The sequence below is a fragment of the Hylobates moloch genome, unplaced genomic scaffold, assembly GCF_009828535.3.
Source record: "Hylobates moloch isolate HMO894 unplaced genomic scaffold, HMol_V3 SCAFFOLD_5, whole genome shotgun sequence".
NCBI lineage: Eukaryota > Metazoa > Chordata > Mammalia > Primates > Hylobatidae > Hylobates > Hylobates moloch.
The window spans coordinates 92,140,880-92,162,745 of NW_026652280.1; the positions used below are offsets into that span (position 1 = coordinate 92,140,880).

The window sequence follows — 21,866 nt, forward strand, 5'->3', positions numbered from 1 at the left end:
CTTGGTGTTACGTGTCCATTGTAAAGACACAAAATACAGGAAAAAAAAACCCCAGAAAATCAAAAGCAAATCCTCCTACCACCCAGCGATAGTCTGTACTTGACATTAAAACCGGCCTCACTCTGTAGTGGGACTCTTGCTACCCAGGGGAGTTGTCCACTGCTCCCCTGCCGGTGGGAATGGGGACATTCCCAGGCTGTGTGATGCTTCCCGAGTCCCTGGGAAGGGAGCGTGGGACCAGTGCTGGTGTTTCCACAGGTCAGTGCCCGCCACTTGTGTTGGTCTTTTCTGAAGATCTTTGCCACGTTGACAGGCAGAGAGCGATGCCAAGGTTTAGTCTGTGTTTCCTGCGGGAGGGCTGGTATGGCCGATGCTTCTGTGCATGGTGGGCCATGCCATTATCTGCTTGGTCTTTGCCTACTTTGTCTTGAACTGGTCCAGTTTTCTTATGACTGGCATGGGTTCTCTTTAAGGGTGTTAATCTTGAGTGTTAAGATTTTAGAGCTTGTTCTTAAAGAGACGAGTAAAAGCCCAGGTGGAAAGGATGGGAAGTGCTGGAGCCTGAGGCAGTGTATCCACGACTCCCCTGGGCTGCAGAGGGCCGGAGGACAGGTACACTGGAAGCCAGACCAGAGGGCCAGGGAGAGCTGGGGGCCAGGGGGCAGCCTGGGAGGGCGAGTGCCAGGAAGCCCTGGGCACCTGCTCGCCCTGGGCCCGCTCCTGCCCTTGGCTGGTGCCTGAGGGATGCTCTTCTTTTCACCATCCCTTACTTTTTATTATTTATTTATTTATTTTTTGAGAAAGAGTCTCACTCTGTTGCCCAGGCTGGAGTGCAGTGGCGTGATCTCAGCTCACTGCAACCTCTGCCTCCTGGGTTCAAGCATTTCTCCTGCCTCAGTGTCCCTAGTAGCTGGGATTACAGGCGCCTGCCACCACAACTGGCTTTTTTTTTTTTTTTCTTGTATTTTCAGTAGAGATGGGATTTCACCAGGTTGGTCAGACTGGTCTTGAACTCCTGACCTCGTGATCCACCCACCTCGGCCTCCCAAAGTGCTGGGATTATAGGCGTGAGCCACCATGCCAGGCCTGTCCCTTACTTTCTTTTACAGCCTCCCACCTGCCTCCTTTCTGAGTGGCTGGAGCTGTGCGCTGGTTAGTTCCTCTGTCAAGAAGAAATCCAGGCCACACTGGCACCTGACACCACTGACCCCTGGTACAGGTTGGGACCATGTTTAGTCACTGAGGCTCCTCAGAGCATGGAGAGGGCAGTGGGCACGGGGCCACGCAGAGGGCTTAGGGCCACATTTCTCCCCGTCTCTCAAGAAACACTAGTCCTCCCAGACAACCAGGTGAATTCGGGAAGCCCCAGGTGAAGTCTGAGGCCCTCTTGGAAGCTCAGTGGACAGCAGTAGTTATAGGCTCTGAGAAGGTAACCATGGTTGACTGTGTGACCTGTAGTTTCCACTCCCCGGCCACTGCCACCCACTGTTCCCACCCAATTCCTACTCCCGTCGCCTGCCCTCAGCCTGTTCTTAGCTGTCAGAGGGGATGGTGGAACAGCGGCCAAGAGAACTTAAAGCCGCTGATGGTCCACAGGCACCACCCCCAGTGCCGACGGGGGTGCAGGCCTGGTGTCTGCCCGGCTGTATTCCAGAAGTGATTTTACTCCCCCCTGGGGTGTCGGGTGTTATGCCCTCAGAGATCCTCTTTTTGTGCCACGGGGCCTCTGGGATGTGTGGCCTGAGACTGCCTGGGGCTGGTGGGTGGCTGTGCGGCGGGTGTGCAGTTGAGGCTTGCTGCTTCCTTGAAAGCAGAGTGGGCACCTTCATTTCCCAAAGCTGGCCATCTCTCCCTTCGTGACAGCAGCGTTTTCTGCTGAACAGTTTCCTGTGTCCTCCTTGCCTTCATAAATGTGTAACAAATACTGCTTTGGGGCGGGCTTCATCTTCTCCACAGACCCACATGTACCCCTGCTGTACCTGGCGTGCCCAGGGCAGGGAGCAGGCGCTGGATGGGTCTGACCACCCAGGGTATGCCTCTGCTTGGCCAGCTGGCTGCCTCCTGGACACCTGGACGCAGAGCTTCCTGAGATGAGCTCTGCGTTGGGATGCACAGAAGAGATTTGCTTCCTCTCGTGCTTGGGGTCTTGGGAATGCTTTTTTTTTTTTTTTCCTGATACAGGGTCTTGCTCTGTCATCCAGGCTGGAGTGCAGTGGCATAATCATGGCTCACTGTAACCTCCACCTGCCTCCGGGTTTCAAATGATTCCCGTGCCTCAGCCTGCTGAGTAGCTGGGATTATAGGCACATGCCACCAGGCCAGTGTAATTTTTTTTTTTTTTTTTTGAGATGGAGTTTTGCTCTTGTTGCCCAGGCTGGAGTGCAGTGTCGCGATCTTGGCTCACTGCAATCTGTGCCTCCCGAATTCAAGCGATTCTCCTGTCTCAGCCTCCCTAGTGGCTGGGATTACAGGCGCACGCCACACCTAGCCAATTTTTGTATTTTTAGTGGAGACAGGATTTCGCCATGTTGGCCAGGCTGGTCTCGAACTCCTGACCTCAGGTGATCCGCCCGCCTTGGCCTCCCAAAGTGCTGGGATTACAGATGTGAGACACCCGCGCCTGGCCAAATTTTTCTATTTTTAGTAGAGATGGGTTTTCACTGTGTTGGGCAGGTTGGTCTTGAACTCCTGGCCTCAAGCAGTCTGCCCACCTCGGCCTCCCACAGTGCTGGGATCACAGGCATGAGCCACTGTGCCCTGCCTTGGGAGTGCTTTTTGACATTCACTCCTGCACTGTCAGCGTGGAGACCCAGGGGCTTTTCTCGAGGTGGCCACTGTCAGGAGGTTTAGAAACCCTTTTTCATTAAAACCTTTATCTTCAAGTACATTCTGTTATTCCTGCTGGGAAGGCCTCCTACCTTTTTGGCTGAAGAAGTGCTGAGCCAAGCTGAATTGTGTGAGGGTTCCTGGGTATTTATAATTCATATGAAAATAAAAGCGTTGTTTTCTGTGCCTCCGTGCTTCTCCGAGGCCCTTCCTCCAAGACAGACCGAAGGCAGCTCTGTGCTGACGACGCAGGATCCTGGCCCACAGCTGTCCTCAGAGACTTCTTGGTAGGAGTGGTGGTGTCTCGGGTGCTCTCCTGCCCAGCAGTCTTCCCTCCTTTGCTGTCTTCTCCTCGATGGACACACAGGTTCTAAGTAGCAGCATTTGTTGTTTTGTCGGCTCCCGAGCTCTGCAGTGTCCCCAGGAGTGCAGCAGGTCCCAGGATTCACTAGCTGAGTGTCCTGGCTCCTGAGCTGCCCTGGTGGTGGAACAAGGACTTGGGGCCTGGGTGCCCCCTGAAACCTTTGTGGAGCTCATATCCGACTCCCATGAGGGTCTGGACAGGCCTGGGTCCAGGGACTTGCTATGCCATGCAGTGGCTGTCCACGAGGCACCTCTGTGAGGGCGGGGCTGGAGGCCTGTTCCGTCTGGGCCCACAGTGCAGCGTGGACTTCAAGGGCATCAGTCTGTACTATGTTGGGGCCTGCGGCCACCTGCCTTGCCCTTCCCCAGCAGGCTGGGGATCAGCTCAGGTGATCTGCCCACCTCAGCCTCCCAGAGTGCTGGGACTATAGGTGTGAGCCACCACTCCTGGGCAGGTCATTTCATTTCTAATCAAAATAATGAAATGGGACCCGGTGGCTCATGCCTGTAATCCGTGCAATTTCGGAGGCCGAGGTGGGTGGATCCACTTGAGGTCAGGAGTTTGAGACCAGCCTGGCCAACATGATGAAACCCCGTCTCTACTGAAATTATAAAAAATTAGCCAGGCATGGTGACGTGCGCCTGTAATCCCAGCTACTCGGGAGGCTGAGGAAGGAGAATCGCTTGAACCGAGGAGACAGAAGTTGGAGTGAGCCAAGATGTGCCACTCTACTCCAGCCTGGGCAACAAGAGCAAGACTCCATCTCAAAAACATAAATAAATAAATAAAATGTCCCCCAAAATGACATGTGGAGGGCTCTAGGGTGAGGATGGGGCCTTTCAGATAAGGACCTTTTGCGTGGGTAGGTCCCTGTCACAGAGCCTGAGGTTGTGCTGGTGGCCTGTGTGTCCTGGGCCTCGAGCCTGCTGCTCAGGAAGGCCACGCCCTGCCTCCCCTCATGCCTCGCCATCCATGCCACGGGTCTCCATCCAGAAGGCTATGAGAGTTTTGCTGGATTCCCTAAGCAAGCCCGTGGTTCCCTGGGCTGAGGCCTAGGCTTTCATAGCCATAGGCACCTGGTGGTGGAGGGGATGTATGTCCTTGTCTTTGACTCATGGTCCACACAGCCACCTGAGAGGACCCACATGTCATCCTCCTATATACAAGGCACTTTGGTGGACCTCCATTGCCTGTGGGGTGAAGTCCCCTGTCTCTCTCCAGCCCCACCCTGTGTGGCGCATGTGCGCTTCAGCCTGGCTGGCCCTCCAGTGTCCGCAGTTCTGCCGAGACACCTGGCCTGTGAGCACACATGTCCTTGTTGTGGCTGTTGTCAGGTCTCTGAGCCTCTTTCCTGCCACCTGTTGTGGGCACAGGGCTGTGATCTGCTGACTCCCATCTGTCTTCCTGACCCTGTGCAAGCTTCTGTGGCTGTGGGCTCTCAGACACTTGAACTCCAGCCTCCCTTGTGTCCTGAGCTTCAGGACTGAGACACAGGTGGGGGCAGGTGGAGCTTTCTAGTCACCGTCTGGAAGATGCTTGTCCTTCCTCTTCTTCCTGCGGCTCCTCGACAGCTCTTGGCGAGAATGCAGGGCTGCCCCATGGCCGGGGCCCCAGGAAGGTGTTGGAGAGTGAAATTTGACCCCTGCCCTGGGCTAACACCAGGGAAGGACTTGGGGCCTGGGACGGTGGGCCTTTGTCCCAGCAGCTCAGCTCGGCCGTAGTCACAAGTCAGCATGAAGATCTCAAAGCCAGATTCACACATTTCACCTGACAGGAAGAATAGGGAACCCACCCCTGACAGGCTGTTTGCCCCCTTTACACGCTGATGGAACATTAACCAAAACCTCCGCTCATCTCGGTGAATTGAGGTCCTCTGGAGCATGCTCTTGACCCAAGTGGAGTTAAACTAGAAATCAGCAAAGTGATACTCCTAGTATTTAGAAATTAGGAAGCACACTTCCGAGTAACCAGTGGGACAAAGAAGAATTTGTAATGGAACATACTTTTTAGCTGAAAGATAACAAAAATAGGCCATGCTGAGACTTGCAGGGTGCACGCCCGCCAGGAGCGGTTCACAGCCCTCAGGTACTCGTCAACCTCAGAGCAGTAGCTGAGCCCAGAGATGGTGGATGGAGGGAAATGAGGCTGGAGCAGAAGTTAACAAAGCAGAAAGTCAGTCTTCCACAGATATACTCATTGAGGCCAGAGTTGGATTCTTTGAAAACAGGAGTACAGTGGAAAATCTGGCAAGAGTGATCAAGACAGGAAAAAAGAGATGGCACAGATAGCCAGTCTTTTTCATAAGTCGTGCTGGCCAACCAGGTATCCATATTTAAAAAAACCTTGGCCTGTACCTCACACCCTACAAAGAATAGTTGAGCCCAGTAGAATGTAGGTCTAAGTGTGGAAGGTTCTGGAACTGCTGTCCAGCATGGCCTCCAGCCATGTAGCTAGGCAGCACCAGAGATGTGCTGAGTACACTAGACTGAAAAAATACAGTGGCACCTTGTATTTTCTGTATTGATTGTAAGTCGAAAATATTTTACATCTGTTGGGTTAAATAAAATTAATCTTGGCGGTTTCTTTTACTTTTCAGTGGGGCCATTAGAACATGTAAAATTATATCCATGGTTCAGATTATGGCTTGTGTTATATTTCTGTTGAACAGCACTGTTATAGAAGATGCTATTCTTGACCCATGGGTTAAGAAAAGTTTTTTTAAACAGGACTAGAAAGTACTCATCATAAAGGAAGAGATAGATAATTTGGTTTACATTAAAATTAAGCAGCTCTGTTTATCAAAGATATTCCTCAAAAACTGAGAAGGCTGGCTGGGGACCGTGGCTCACACCTGTAATCCCTGCACTTTGGGAGGCCGAGGCTGGAGGACTGCTTGAGCCCAGGAGTTCAGGCCCAGGCTGGGCAACATAGTGAGGCCTCATAAATAAATAAATACATAAAAATAAATTAACTGGATGTGGTGCCATCCACTACTCAGGGGGCTGAGGTGGGAGGATCCCTTGAGCCCAGGAGGTCGGGGCTGTGGTGAGCCATGATCTCATCACTGCACTCCAGCCTGGGCCACAGAGCAGGACTCTGTTTCAAAAAAAAAGAAAGCAACTTTTGCAGGGGGAGTTTACCATACCTAGAACTTACCGGAGCTCAGATCCAGACTTCCCCACAGGCTCCAACAAAGAACAAGAAACAGCTCGTCCCGTAGAAGACGGGCAGAGGCTTGAACAGATGCCTCATGAAGAAGGACATGCAAATGGCCCCGAGCCATGGGAAAGAGCCCTTGACCACGTCTACCTTGGGGTGAGCCCGGGAAAACCCAAGCCTTAGATGCACCGCATGTGATAGTGGGTGTCTAGTGAACACCGTGCCACTGGAGCGGGTGTCAGGTCGCCTTGCTAACCCTTTCCACCTGATGTGCTCGCTGCTATGTTTAACTCCCGTCTTGCTTGTGCTTTTCATCTTCCCATGCTTTGCTTGAATTTCTTCTTTTTATTTTTTAATTATCCTTCTTTGAAATTGCCTTGGAAGTTAGGTACTTTATTTTATTTTATTTTTTGTAGAAACAGGGTCTCACTATGTTGTCCAGGATGGTCTCAGACTCCTGGCCTCAAGCCGTCCGCCCACCTTCACCTTCCAAAGTGCTGGGATTACACTGTGAGCCACCATGCGCACCCCTCCTTTAGTGGTTTTCTTACAGCATACCCTAAACTTCCAGGGTCTGATGTTGATTAACAGCTTTATCTGCCTCCCTGAAGTACCCAAGATACTAGACTGCTTCTGGGCACTTCCCCTCTTGAGTTGTAAGCATTTGCTGTGTTTTAAATTCTGTACACTTTCGACCCCTACATGCTACTGCTGTATTTTAAATTCTGTACACTTCAGACCCACACATGCTACTGCTGTGTTTTAAATTCTGTACACTTTCGACCCCCACATGCTACTGCTGTGTTTTAAATTCTGTACACTTTCGACCGCCACGTGCTACTGCTGTGTTTTAAATTCTGTACACTTTCGACCCCCACGTGCTATTTGTACTCTGGTATTTATTTATATTGGGTGGTTTTGTGCTCCATCTATTTGGCTGTACCCTCTCCTTCCTCCTTTGCCCTTCTGGGTTTGTCCTTTTGCGTTTGACCAGTTTTCCTCTGCTCGTGCTGCAGCCTTGAGCTTTCTTGGATTTTCTTTCAGGTGACTCTGCTGGGGGTGCCCTCTCAGTCTCTGTCTGAAAATGCCTTCAGTTGTCCTTCATTCTTGGCAGAGCTTTTCACTGTGTGTCATTTTCTTGGTTGGCTTTCTTTCAGCCCACTTTCGACGTGAGGCCGCCGACCTCCGGCTTCCGGCGTTGCTGTGGAGAAGCGGCTGTCAGGTGCACTGCTGCTCCCTCAGGGGTATCTGCCACCTCCTGGCCCCAGCTGCTTCTGACGTTTACATTTTTAAATTTTTACGTAATTTCAAAGTTAGAAGTTGCCAAAGTAGTGTGAATAATTCCTGCATACCTTCTCCCAGATTGGCCAGTGTCAGCATTTTTGCCATATCTGCCTTACCATTTTCTCTCTTTCAGTACACGCACACGGGTCTTTTTCTCAGCAGTTTGAGAGTCACTTGCATCTTTACCCCAGTGTAGAATAGAATGCATTTCTGCAGGGAAACACCTGGGTGCACCCACACAGAAAGAGATGGTGAAAGGGTCAGACTCTCTGCCCTGTTCAGGATAAACTTTGAAACAGGCTCAGAAGTCACTTTATGTGAGACGTGAGGGAGACACGGAGGCACGGTGTGAGCGAGTGATAGCAGATCAGGCTTGCTGCGTATCGTATCGGGAGGGGGACTTCGGTGGAAACTGCCAGCACAGAGCGGGACCGTGAGGATGGAGGGAGCCCGAGGGTGGCCAGCCCGATGGTCAGTGTCTCAGTGGCATCTCCCTGGGCTGCAGCCTGAGAGGGGCAGGGCAGCAAGCATGGCTGCTCTCTGGAAGCCCCACTCTCATTATTGACGTGCAAGTTCACAGTCTAGTTCCTGACGCCGTGGAGACCAAGCCCTTCCCTGGGGACTGGAGGAGAGACGAGCAAAGGGAACAGAACATGACCCTGAGAAGCTGGGGATCTGACCCTGGGCCAGCAGAGTGAGCTGCAGAAACAGTGGGCAGTCCCCACATGGCCTTGTTACAGCCTAGATTTCTTACCGAAATAGTTTTTTTGTTTTTGTTTTTTGTTTAGAGACAGGGTATCACTCTGTCGCCCAGGCTGGAGTGCAGTGGTGCAATCACAGCTCACTGCTGCCTTGACGTCCTGGGTTTAACAGATCCTCCCGCCTCAGCCTCCTGAGTAGCTGGGACCACAGGTGTGCACCACCGTGCCCCATGAATTTTGAAAAAAACTTTTTATAGAGGCAGAGTCTTGCCATCTTGCCTAGGCTGGTCGTAAACTGAAAGACTTTTAAAGCAATCTCCATTAATGAGAATTAGCAAGACTCTGTTTTTCATTTCTCCACTGATTCAATAGTATTTAGTTTTACGTTGTTTAAAAGGAACATTCAATCTCCTTTGCAGTCATAGTTCTTGATTTCATATTACTGAATGGTTGCATTAAAATCCCTTTTGACTAATTATGAGGTTGGAAATTCTAAAGTCTGTTAAGTAGACAGCTTGTGTCAAGTAAGGCAGCTGGTGGTTTCTGGACACTCTTGATTCCATCTGAGCTTCCTTTTCCAGCACAGCCTTATCCTGGACACCTGATTTCAGGGTAACTTCTTATAAAGCCCACTGTGTGTTATTGTGGACATGTTCCTCCTGGTGTCCCCCCCTGTGGTGACAACTAGAATGCCTTCGGGTTTCCAGCACTCGCCCTCCTCACTGGTGTAAAGCTTACCGCTCTGTTCCGTGTCCTGCATCTCTGGTCAGCACCGCAGTCTGTTTCCTGTCCTTCTGCCTGGGTGGCCAGAGGCTGCCCAGAAATGACCCAGATTCACACCGCAGCCTCCTGCTCCCCTGTGGCATGCTGGGTTTCTGTCCACGGTAGCATTTGCTGGAAACATCTGTTGTTCCTTTCCGTCCTGGTCTTCGTTCCTTCACTTGCTGGCCTTCCCTGGGAGGCAGGGGCAGTGAGTTTTTGAGTTCGGTGTCCCAGGGCAGTCCTGGGGCAGGTGTCCAGTGGATGGATGTGTGCTGGGTGGGTGTGGAGGACCCTGCAGAGCATGCATCGAAGCCCCTCTGCTACACTCACTCACCCTCAAGGGGAGTCTGCTGCGTGCCGGCCCTGTGCTGCTGAGAACTGGGTGCACACGGCCCCACTTGGTCCCCATTGCATCTCTGCCCCAGAATGGAGGTTCAGAGAGGCCAGGTGTGTGCCTGGCGCTATAGGGCAATGGTTCCCTAGGTGGGGTGTGGGCACCAGCATGGGTAGTGATAAAAACTTAATGTAAAGGTCTTTAATTGAACAACAAACGATTCTTGGATTGACAGCCTCTTGAGCCAGAGTAGACTCATAGACTCCAGAGCAGCCCTGTGGGGGAAAATTTACGGAAAAGGAAAGTGACCTACGGAAAACGGAACTAAGGCGTAGAAACAGCCAATTGGTTACACTCGGCATTTGCCTTATTTGAACACAGCTCGAACAGTTAGCTACATATGATTGGCCAAAACTTGGTGATTGGCACAAGTATAGGCTATGATCTGTTTACACCTGTACTTGTCATAGTTCACGACGTACAAAGAAACCTTTAGGTGGAACTTAAAATATGTAAGGAGGCAGCTGTAGGTGAAACTTGATTTAACAGCGGGTTGCTTGGGACCTTGTTAGAAATGCACGTTCTTGGGCTCCATCCGGAACCATTGCTGCAGAGATGAAGGGTGGCCCGGCTGGCTGTGCAGACCAGTCCTAGGCAGGCGGTTCCAGGGACCACGGGGGCCCAGCTCCCTGCAGGCTTGTCTGGCCTGGAGGTCCTGCTCCCCTGCTGTCACACACATGAAGCCGTCCCTGCACGCAGGCCAGTCTCACGGGCGTCACCACGGAGCGTGTGCACCACACTTTCCCAATCCCTTGATCCATCATTGGGCATTGAGGTTTTCCCATGTCTTGGCTGTTGTACCTGGCGGCTCTGCGGAGTAACCGCTGCGGACACACAGTAGGACGGGAGGGAGAAACCATTGCATTTCACCCTTTCATGTCCTTTCCTTTCCCCTTCCAAGTGAGCTCTTTGAGGTGAGCCGTGGAGGGCAGTGTCCCTCTGCATCCTGTCTGGGGTTGTCAAATATGGCCAGGTGGGCTCCATCGGGGTGGGGGGTGCGGTGGGGGGTGTCTGTCAGAGCAGGCAGCATCTTCCTACTGTCTCTGGACCCTTGTTTCTCAGCCACCTCCTTTCTCTGTGGTTATGTGGCCAGTTAGGCCTATAGCTGCGACATCAGGCAGAGTCACAGTGGGCACAGTGCTGGCATAGGTGCTGGCGTGACGGGCCCTGGAGTTCTGACTGTCCCCGTGCTCACCGCCACACCCTGCATGGCGCTCACTGTGACCCTGTTATGTAGGTGGCAAAATGGAGGGACAAAGTGATAGGAGCCTGCCTGAGGAACTGAGAGGTGGGAGTTGCGTCTGGCCCAGCTGTGCTCGACCCCCTTCCGGGGTGCTCTGGCCGATAACGGAGGGAATTGACAAGCCTCACTCTGGGGAGGGAGGTGGTGGAGATGGTGGCCAGGTGTCCCTGAGGAGTTGTGGTGGGGCATTGTCTCTGGAGAGATGGCAGGCATTGGGGGCGCCTCTCAGAGGCAGACACGGTACCTATGTCAGACATCTCTGGACACAGTGAACTGGAGGTGAGCTGTCTGGTATACCCTGAGTGTGCTGCCTGGGGGAGCCAGAGGCGGGGGTAGCAGTGACAACAGGAAGAGCTGGTGCGAGAGAGAAGGAGCTGGAAGGAGCTGTGACGGGTGGCTGCAGGGGAGGCCATGATCAGCCTCCACAGGTGCCTGCCCCTGTGTTACAGGGATGGGAATTGAGGACACAGCCAGCTGAGGGTGGCCTCAGCCAGAGCTGTTTGTGGCATGGCGGAGGGTGGTGGAGAAGGAGAGGCAGGGGGTTGAACCCCCAGACGGTGAGGGGGTGGAGCCAGCACATGAGGGTAGCATGTACCCATTGTGGCTCTGGAGGGCGGGAGAGCGCTGCTGGCTGGGGAGGTGGGGCCGGGCGGCCTGGTCCCCGGGCACTCTCTGCCCTTTGCATCCTCTCCAGTGAGCCTGGGGTCGTTTTGTAACAGGGGCCACAGAGGCTGGGCGCCGGCCCAACTGTCCTGGGGAGACTTGTCCTGGCTCTGTGTTTTATTTTTTGGTTTATGTAATATTTTTCTTCATTGTTGAAAGAGAGACTATAAAAGTAAAGTCACATGCTTCACCTTACAGTGGTGAAAAGTAGCACCGAAGCCTCCATTCCTCCCCACAGGGGCCTGTGTGCTGGACCGGGATACGCCTGTCTTCCTTTCTTTGTCTGAAACAAAAATGGGTTCTTCCTCTGTTCTGGATCCTGCCTAACAGCATCACCTGTAGGCCCTGCATTTGAACGCAGCCCTGCTGTGAACAGGACTGGACTCCGATTTCTCTCTCCTTTCTGCCTGTTTGTGGCAGTCCACTCCACCCTACCGTGCAGTGCTCGAGCAGCAGGGCCCGCACTGGCCCGTCTCTCCCGTGCTTATGTCTAAGAACGGGCACCCATTCCCCCTCTGGCCTGATAGGTTTCACCACTGTCTAATTGTCACAGGGCGGGTGCCAGTCTATCCCTGACCCCCGCTCCATCGGCGGCATGTGGTTTCGCATGCATCGGGCTGCTCTGGTTATTGGTGAGGCTGAGCATATTTCGTGTCCTCGTTACCAGCCGTCTCCTGTGATTTGCTTACCATGGCCTCAGGATGCCGTGCTTCTGATTCATGTGGCCACCGCTGAGCAGTGGGTGTTTTGGGTACTGCCCTGGGGCTGATAGGAGGGGGATGACAGTCAGACCTAGAGAGACCTAGAAAGCAGCCAGTACTTGGCACCTTCTGTTTGCACAGCTAGAAGATTCAGCTTCTCCATGGCCACTCAGAGCAGAGCTTGCCACAGAAGTGCCTTTTTTCTCGTCACCTTGGTTCTGTTAATTCTGAAAATGATTGCCCAAATGGTGTGTTCAGAAGCACTCAGGGGTCACTGCTGCCCCTGTTGGCGTGGACACTCCTTTTGGGCAGCTGGGAGGTGACTTTGCTGGTCTTGCCATGCCCAGGAGCATCCAGGGGTGTCCAGGGGCTGGTGTTGGATTCCCCGGGGAGGGCCACAATCTTCTACCTGCTCAGGACATGCTAGAGGTCAGCATTCCCATTTTATAGGTGGGAAGATGCAGAGAGTTGATGTCACTGGCCAGGGCCCTGCAGCTGGGCATTGAGCCCAGGCCGTCTGGTTGATAAGTAGCAGCCCCCTCTGCTCCAAAGCTCCTCGTGCCTCTGTGAAGGCTGTGCCTCTGAGGAAGGTCCAGGCAGATCCCCTTCTCTGCTCCCAGGAGAGCCCCTGAGGCCTGTAGTTCCTGGAGGGCCAAGGAGTGCAGGTGTGGAGAATGGGCGCCAAGGACCCTGCCAGGGCTGATGGAGAGAGAGGGGCCTCCTCTAGGACTTGGGGACTAGATGGGCCACTGCCATGGGAATGCAGTGCCACGGAGGCCGAGCCAGTCTCCACCAGAGGGCGCTGCTGGCCACTTGGAGGGAGCCGGGCGCTAGGCAGGGACTGCCGTGGGCCCAGCCTGCCCGGTCCTGGCTGTGAGCACAGTGGTTGGGGTTCCGCTCTGGAGCCCTGACCACATGAGTGTGACTCCCTCTGTGAGGTCTCTCGTGCTGCTGGGGGGTCGAGCCGGTGAGCACCGGGGAATGCACCAGGTGCCTGGGGCAAAACAGGAATGGGGTGCCAGTGCTACGCAGCACACGTGTGCACACGTGCCTGAGGAGCTGGACGTCCAGGGCTGTCCCTTTATCGGGCATGTGGTGCAGCCGCGGCAGGAGAGCTCGTGTGCTCACCTGAGTCGGCGCCGGCTGGCATCAGTGCCTTCGCCTCTGACCGTGAGAAAAGATACTGTCTTAGTTGAACCCCTCTGTCCTGTTTACTTTAACCTCCCCACCCTAGTGCTGGAGTCTTGTGTGAGGGCCTTCTGGCACATCTCAGGTCGAGGGCCCGGGATTGGTTCCCCTACCGAGCTCCAAGCCCTGGAGGCAGGTAGTACCCATGCCTGGTTCCGTGCCCAGCTCATGATGGGGGCCAGTGTTTGAGTACCTTTTCTGAAGGGGGCACCGGGAGGAGGTCTGCGTTTGCCCCAGAGTCAACCTTGGTTTAAGTGTTCACTTGTCGAGGTCCCTCTGAAGGTAGTGCCCTGCTCAAGGGCTGCTGTCCACCGCTGTCCCCACTCTCACGGTGCGTGGGGACCTGGAGCTGGTCACTGCTGAGATTGGGGCTCCCTGTGGCTCTCCCCGTCGGGGTGGGACTCTCTGAACCTCACGAGCTCATTCCACGGTTATTGCCATTAGACGCATGGCTGAGCTTGCATGCAGGCGTGGTCTTGGGCCAGCACACTCTGTGCTGTGGCTCAGAGCTCCTGCTTGGCAGGACTTCTCATCAGCCCACTGTGTGAAGAGAGAAGTGGTGTGGGTGTCGCTCAGCAGCTGTGGTTGGGGGCCTCTGGAAAGGACAAGCCCCGTGGCCTGCGGTGATGAAAGGCTTTGCGTCATGGTGCACTTGCTGTTCCCTGGGTGCTCCCATCCCACTAGCATGCTGAAGAGCAGAGAGACAGGGCTTTGGCTGACGAGCACCAGTGAGCCTCTGTGCTGGCCCTGCTTCCCCACCCCACTTGGATAAGCCCCCAGGGAGTTTTAGAGAGGCAGAAACCCATAGGAGCAGAGAGTGCAGAGGAGACGAGAGCAGACACATTTTGGAAGTTGGAAAGCTGAGGGTCGGGTGGAATGAACGCAAACTCAGGAAAGCTGAAATCTGACCAGCAGGGGAAGTGTTTTCACTGAGAAACTGTGGATGGCTCCCATGGAGTCTGGGAGCCCCTTGGATGGCGGAGCTGAAGACAGCAGAGCTGGTCTGGAGGCTGGAGGTGTATTTAGAAGCAGCTGGACACCCCCTTCATGTCTGATCTGAGTCTGGAGGATTAGTCCGAGCACGTGGGATCATAGCACCGTCCACTGAGACTCAGGCGTAGTGGAGGGCGTCATTCTGCACATGAAGCCTTGACAGCTTTCCACATCCACCCGGGAGGTCCCCTTCTGCCCCTCCCACACCGGGTCCTCAGGACCCCAGCAGCTGAGGTCCACCCTGCAGCAGAGAATGGGAGTCTCCCCAGCCAAGAGAAAAAACCCTCAGGCACTGGGAATGGGGAGGAGGGGCCGTCCGTGTCCCTTGGTGTTCTGAAATGTCAGTGTGTTCCCTGATGTGGCCTCTGCATTCAATGACATGGATGCTGGGTGAGTCCCTTCAATCTGGTAAGTCGTTTCCTGTGATGCTGGAAAGGTGTTGAATACAGCTAGACTCCTCCAGCGAAGCCCCCTCTGTGCACCTAGAGCCGTCAGCAAGCTCTGCAGTGCCTCCCGCCACGTGTGATGTGAGGGGGCAGGGGTCACCAGATAGACCAAAGCAGATGAAAAAGCAGGAAGCCAGCCTAAACCACAGAGTAAAGCAGAGGGTTCATGAGTCTCCTCAGAGTTGTAAAGACCACGTAGCAGGAGCAGACTTGTACAGAAAGGAGCGTCCGGTGCACAGCAAAGAGTGCCTGAGAGAGGAGGATCGGACAGCCAGTGAGGTGTGGGAGATGGTGCTGCGCACCCTTCCCAGCAGGCCGACCGCGCAGGGCAGGGTATCAGGCATGGACACCAGGAGCGCAAAGGTACGAAAACCGAGCATCAGGCAGGCGTCACTGCAGCTTGGTAGGAGTTCCAGGAAGAGCAGGAAACAGAAGGGAGGAAATCACCAAAGGAACGCCACAGTCTTCCAGAAATGAATTCACAGATGAAATGGGCTCACACAGCGTCCAATGCAGTGAATGAAAAGGCAACATCAGAAGACACCAGGGATAAAGAGCGTATTTTTAAAACTTCCAGAGAGAAGAACAAAGCAAAACAAAACACCTTTGTCTGTTTGTGCTGCTGAAACAATACCTGAGACTGAGTGGTTTACAGAGAATGGGTTTATTTCTTACAGTTTGGAGGTTTGGAATTCCAAGATTGAGGGTCCCATGTCTGGCAAGAGCCTTTGTGCAGTGTCACCTCGTGGGGAGAGGTGGAAGGGCAAGAGGTGGAACTCACAGCCCCAAGCCCTTTCAGAATCATATTAATCCATTCCTAGGGCAGAGCCTCCCCCATGCCTAATCACTCCCCACCAGGCCCCACCTCCCAGCCCCACCCCTAATCACCGCCCACCAGGCCCCACCTCCCGGCCTCACCCCTAATCACCATCCACCAGGCCCCACCTTCCAACCCCACCCCTAATCACCACCCACCAGGCGCCACCTCCCAGCCTGACCCACCTCCACCCCCATCGCCCACTCACCGCCCCCTTCACCCCCACCTAATCACCCACCTCCCCATCACCCACCAGGCCCCACCTCCCAGCTCCATCCCTAATCACTGCCCACCAGGCCCCACCTCACAGCCCCATCCCTAATCACCACCCACCAGGCCCCACCTCCCAGCCCCATCCCTAATCACCGCCACCAGGCCCCACCTCCCAGCCCCACACCTAATCACCACCCACCAGGCCCCACCTCCCAGCCCCACCCCTAATCACCCACCAGGCCCCACCTCCCAGCTCCATCCCTAATCACCACCCACCAGGCCCCACCTCCCAGCCCCACCCCTAATCACCACCCACCAGGCCCCACCTCCTAGTACTGCAGCACTGGGTGTTCAGTTTCCAGCACATGCCTTTGGGGGACACATTCAGAGCATAGCACCAGGTTATCTACAGTGTACTGAGAACCAGAATATGAATTCCAAACTGGAAACTAGAAGATGGTCTTCAAAATGCAGTCAGAAAAAGATTTCCAGAGTAGACTTCAGCATCAGTTAACCTGTCAATGATGTGAGAGTAGAATGAAAATATTTTCTGATCTGTGAGTTCTGAAAAAGTTACTTCACAAGCACCCACTTCAGGAAGTTCTGAGGAGGTCGAGTGTGAGGAGAGAGGAAGGGTCTAAGGATGTGGAGAGAGTGGGCAGCGGGCGGCAGGACCACTGTGTGTGGCTGCGCCAGCAGTGGGGAGTCAGAGACGAAACTTTGCCCCTGGTCGTCAGGAACCAACCGCTTGGAGCCTGCCGGGGAGGCCCAGGGCTCTTTCCCAGCTGTGTTTCACTGGGGGGCCACCTCTGCCACCCGTCTTGCCTCAAGCCCATCTTGGGTCTTCCACGTTCTGAACAGGCTGCACCTGGCTTCACTGTAAGCCACTAGAGTGACGGCGCCTTGCCTGAGACTGGCGGAGGGGTGCCTGTTGCCTGCAGTCCTGACACACACATGTGTTCATGGTACCCGCCCACGCTTTTCATTCTTCCTTGTTCTACGTGCAGTGTCTACTTGTTAAAGACATTTTGAGGGGAAACCATTTCCCTTTGAGGGAAAACCAGTTTACTTCTTAAAACGGAGGAAAATTCAACCCTAGCTCTGTGTTCCATCCTGAAGAAAGTTCTAATGATGGAGTGAGTCATCCTGGCCGTGGTACCAACCACCTAGGAGCCCACCTGATGGGGGTGGCCGCCCAGCCCCGCAGCCCATCTCCACAGCCATCACCTTGTTTGTGCTTCAGCAGCTTCTGCTTGAATTGGAGAAGTGTGCGTTTGAGCAGCTGTTTTTTTTTATGATACACGATCTTGCCGACCCACGGGGCCACATCCAGAAGCCCAGCAGCTTCAGACAGCCCCAGGAGGCAAGGCCGGTGACACACCAGGCTCATCCCCTGCAATGTAGAAAAGTCACGATTCCCAGTGATAGAAACGTCCCAGGAGCCTCAGCCTCCTGAGTAGCTGGGACCACAGGTGCACGCCACCATGCCTGGCTAATTTTTAATTTTTTTGTGGAGATGGGGGTCTCACTGTGTTGCCTTGGCTGGTCTTGACCTAGGCTCAAGAGATCCTCCTGCGTCAGCCTCCTGAAGTGCTGGGATTTCAGACGTGAGCTACCACACCTGGAAGCAGCTGTGTTGAAGGTGCTGTTTACATACGGCAGAATTCTGTGATTTCAGGCATACAATTCAGCGAGTTTTGGTGAACCTACAGGTCTGTGTGGGCAGTGCATGCAGCCTGTGCCATCCTCAGGAAAGCTCATTGTGCTGGAGGTTTTGCCTGTTCTAGAATGTGGGGTGGATGCTCCCCATGGCCCCGCTGTCTTCTGCGTGGCTTTCCCACTCTGGTGAGTCTGCACACCGCGTGTGGCAGTTGGTCCTCTTGGAGCTTAGTGCAGGTTCAGTGACTGATGTCCCCGTTCCCCAGCAGTGAGCATCTGGGACCCAGTTTTCAGCCATCACTACCAGATTCCTTTGATTCCTCGCAGACAAGCCTCCAGGCGCGTAGTGAGGCATCGTCAAGTGTGTGTTTAAGTTTTTAGGAAACTGCGAAATGTTTTCTTGTATGTAATTTTTAAAAATCTGTTAGAATGTAGATAGTGTACTTTTTTTTTCAATTATAAAAGGAAGATTAGTGAAAATTTGGAAACTAGAATAAAATGCCTCCTCTGGGCATTTTGTTTGTAGGTCTTTTCACTTTTCCCAAAATTAAAATTTTTTTCTTCTGATTGTAGTGATGAGGTATTTTAACATGGAAAATTCCAACAATTCATAGAAATATAAAGAAAGTAAAATACACAGGCTTACCCCTAAAGCTCTGGAAGTGTGTACCTTCCAGCTGTCCCCCGGCAAGCCTGGCTCTGGCCACCTGAGTCCCCCTGCAGCCCTGGCTCTGACCTCCCAGGTCCCCCGCAGCCCTGGCTCTGACCTCCCGGGTTCCCCGCAGCCCTGGCTCTGATCTCCCGGGTCCCCCGCAGCCGCAGCCCTGGCGCTGACCTCTAGGTCCCTGGCCACTGGGCTCTTCTCCCTCTTTGATGACTGCATAGCAGGACTTGCTAAGGAGACCCTGCGAGTGTGTTAGGCAGTTTGCAGCATTTTCTTTTATGAGCAATGCTTCATTCAGGTTTATTATTCATAGTCATTCTGAGTTTGAATACTTGAGATAAATTCCCATTTTACATTCTCAGTGTTCTGAGGAGCTTCTCGGCCAGGGGTGCCTGGCACTGGCTGTCATTGGAAGGTCTTGTCTTCAGTTGCTCCTAAATTAGGGAAGTTGTTCTTCTTATGTTTATTAACCATTTGTAGTTATTTTCTGCCTGTGAATGCTTTTTTCTTTGCCCCCTTTTTTGAGGAGGGGTGATGGTCATTTTGTTCTTACTGGTTTGCACACATTCTTATTTGTATATGAGGAGTTCACTCACTCAAACGCTTTCAGGTTCCAGCTGCCAGCACTGCCCCTGTTCTCAGCCCCCAGGACAGAGCAGAAAATCACTGCTGCGCTCCTGCTCCCGCTCCCGTTGGACTGTTAGGACCCAGCAGGACACAGAGCGGATGGCATCGCTGGTTGAGGTGGAGGCTGGGGTCTCCTAGATGACATTGGGCAAAGGCTGGCAGTAACGACGTTGGGGGTGGGAGGAACTGTCTGGAGGCTCCTGGGGCTGAGGACTCCGGGGCAAGGCTGGCCTGAGGGGGCACTTGCATGACCCTGAGAGGGAGAGGCAGGCCCTGGTGACTTGGGTTTGAGGAGGATTCTCTGGCTGAGGCCCGAGGCTGGGTCAGGGTTGGCTGGGTGGCCAGTGCAGAGGCTGCGTGGAACTCACTGTGCATGAGGGACCAGGCTGCCAGGCCAGGCCTCGCCCTGTGTGGGGACAGCTGTTGCACCCCTCTGCTCCCAAGGGCACCCTGTGCTGTGTCTCCTCCCTGCGCGGCCTCAGCCACGGACCCCCACTTGAGGAATCTGAAGTATGGGCCGTGGTGCCTCCCGCTCTAGTTTCTCCTCTTGCCTTGGCATGTGGGGTTCTCCCACATGTGACACATTTTCTTCAGTTTCAAAGACAAAAACAGCATTTCCAATTAGAGGGGAATGTGCCCCTGCAGGAGCAGCCCACCTGCCCGCCCGGTGCCCTTTTCCCCTGGGAGTGGGCTTCCGGGTCTTCAGTTGCCTTCCTCCCAGCCTTCTGGAGCCCACCCGGTTACCCCCTTTACCAGACACCTCAGGCCAGAGCCCTGCCCCAGGCGCACCCCACACCAGCGTCCACAGCAGGACTGGGAGGATGGTGTTTGTTTGAACTGTCACCTCAAGGGGGTCTGTGCAGTGACGTTTGATCACACCCTTTGCAGTGTAGCTGGCGTGTGCCCAGGAAGCTGCCCTGCCCACCCAGAGCTGCCTGCGCGCACATCAGGAGTGCCCATTCTCCGGCAGGCCTATGGCGAGTGGCTTTGCTGAGGGCCGTGAAGGGGAGGGCAGGGCACCAGTCACCTCCATGTGTCTCTCGGGGTTGTGTCTGTCTCTGGAGACCCCCCCACCGTTCCAGAGCGCAGTGGGGAGGGCAGGGCACAGTCACCTCCATGCGTCTCTCGGGGTTGTGTCCGTCTCTGGAGACCGCCCCCCCCCCCCCCCCGCCCCCCGTTCCAGAGCGCCAGGGCACGTTTCCATTTCTTTCTGGCATTTTTCTTTTTTTTTTTTTTTTTTTTTTGTGAGACGGAGTCTCGCTCTGTCACCCAGGCTGGAGTGCAGTGGCTCAATCTCGGCTCACTGCAAGCTCCGCCTCCCGGGTTCACGCCATTCTCCTGCCTCAGCCTCTCCGAGTAGCTGGGACTACAGGCGCCCGCCACCACGCCCGGCTAATTTTTTGTATTTTTAGTAGAGACGGGGTTTCACCGTGGTCTCGATCTCCTGACCTTGTGATCCGCCCGCCTCAGCCTCCCAAAGTGCTGGGATTACAAGCGTGAGCCACCGCGCCCGGCCTCTTTCTGGCATTTTTCTAAGGAAAAGCTGTTTCTTGACCGATCTGAATATTTTTTGGGGAAAAAGTACTGACAAAAACATGGATTTCCAGTTTTTCTGTTTGAGCCCCTGCAGGCCAGGTGGCCATGGCAGCACCCGGGGTCAGGCCTGTGACCGAGAGGGTCCCCACAGCCAGGGGTCCTCAGGGGCCGGCGAGTGGGCGCTTCAGGCTGACGTCTCACCAGCTCCAGGGGGCCATGGGGTGGGGGTTGTGCTCCCGCAGGCCACTGCTCCTCCCTTGTGGGGCTCCCAGCTTCCTTCCTGTGAGACTCAGGGACTCAGCCTGGACTAAATTTTGCAGCCAAGGTTTTTATACCAGCCAGAGAAGGGTGTGGCCTGGCAGGGCCCCACCACCCTGTTCTTAGGCAGCCTGGGCCCTGCAGGGCTTGGTGAAGCTGGGGGTGGGGAGAGTGCAGAGTGACAGAGAGGCAGGGTCTCACCTGTCCCCTGGCTTTTCTGAACCTGTGAGCTCCTGAGGGATCGTGAGCGCTCTTGTTTGTTTTAACCATCAGTCCACGCCCCACCGCCTTGCTGTGAGCAGGTGAGTGTGGGGGCTCCTCCACTTTTTTCAGCAGCATGGTAGATGGGGGCTCTTAAGTCCTCCTACCTGCCCCGCAGCCCAGGGGTTTTCCTGGGTGAGCGAAACACAGGCATCAGGAGGGAGAGGGGTCAGAGATCCCTGGAGGCCCCTGCCCTCCCGCAGTCAGTGGCGGCTGGGGGCCGGGAGAATGACTAGGCAGGCTCCAGTAGCCACTTGAATTGTTCAGAGTTTGGCTTGACTTGAACTTGAAATGGACAGTTTTGGAGGTTCAGTGGTGCATTACTCTGCCTTCTAAATTTATACCGAAATCTTGGCCCCTGGCCCTCCCGCTGATGGCTCCAGGCAGCTTTTTCTGCATGGCCTTCACCTGGCTCTTGGCCTCCTGGCAGTCTCTGATCACCCTTACCCCAGGAGGACACTTGACCCCCAGCCTGGCCCCCCTTGTCTTCCTTCCTGGATGTCCCCTGGCCCACGGGCTGTGCTGTGCTTCGAAGGCATACTGTCTGAGGGTAGGAGGCCTGTGGCGCTGCCCAGGACTTCTTTCAGGGCTAGGATGGCCCTGGCTTGCTTCAACCCCTCTCTGCATGCTGGCAGCGCCACAGCCTGTCCACACCCCATGGATGTTGGCACCTCCAGGTCAGCTGTGGCAGAGAGGCCCCTTGCACTAGGAAGAGAGGCTATCACTGTCTCCTACCAGGGTGGTGTGAAAGAAAGCTGTTGTGTTTCGGGCGCTTTCCTGTTTGGTGTGAGGCTTGTTGGCCAGCTTGCTAGGAGCAGGGGTGGGTTTGGGGTAGACTTGGTGGCATTTTCTCCTCCTCTGCCTCTTCCTCTGCCGACTGGGCTGTGGGAACTAGGAGGGCAGTGCCCCCGTAGGAACAGGAGGTGAGCCAGGGCAGGATGGGCTTGTGCTGCGCTCTGGGCCAGGCGTGTAGGAATAAGCTCTTTCCCCTTCCACATGCTGCTTTCCCCTCTTGGGGGACAGTCGCGTGTGAAGGCTCGAGCCAGGCTGCCAGCATGGGGGTCAGCACAGAAATAGCCTTGGCTGCTGTGTGAGGGGAAGTGCGGG

The 21,866-nt window shown here is 54.6% G+C and overlaps 1 protein-coding gene across 3 annotated transcripts in view; it reads left to right on the forward strand.

The window, feature by feature from the left end:
* Positions 1-21,866, forward strand: part of MOB2 (MOB kinase activator 2) — a 69,691-nt gene that overhangs the window by 11,602 nt on the left and 36,223 nt on the right. The window contains exon 1 of one of the 3 annotated variants that reach the window (XM_058439088.1): positions 6,388-6,505. The exons of the other annotated variants lie outside the window; for them this stretch is intronic. Within the exon in view, the coding sequence (XP_058295071.1) occupies positions 6,441-6,505 (65 nt within the window). The 5' untranslated portion in view covers positions 6,388-6,440. Of the gene's footprint in view, positions 1-6,387; positions 6,506-21,866 lie in introns of those variants that run through there. 3 annotated transcript variants of the gene reach the window in all.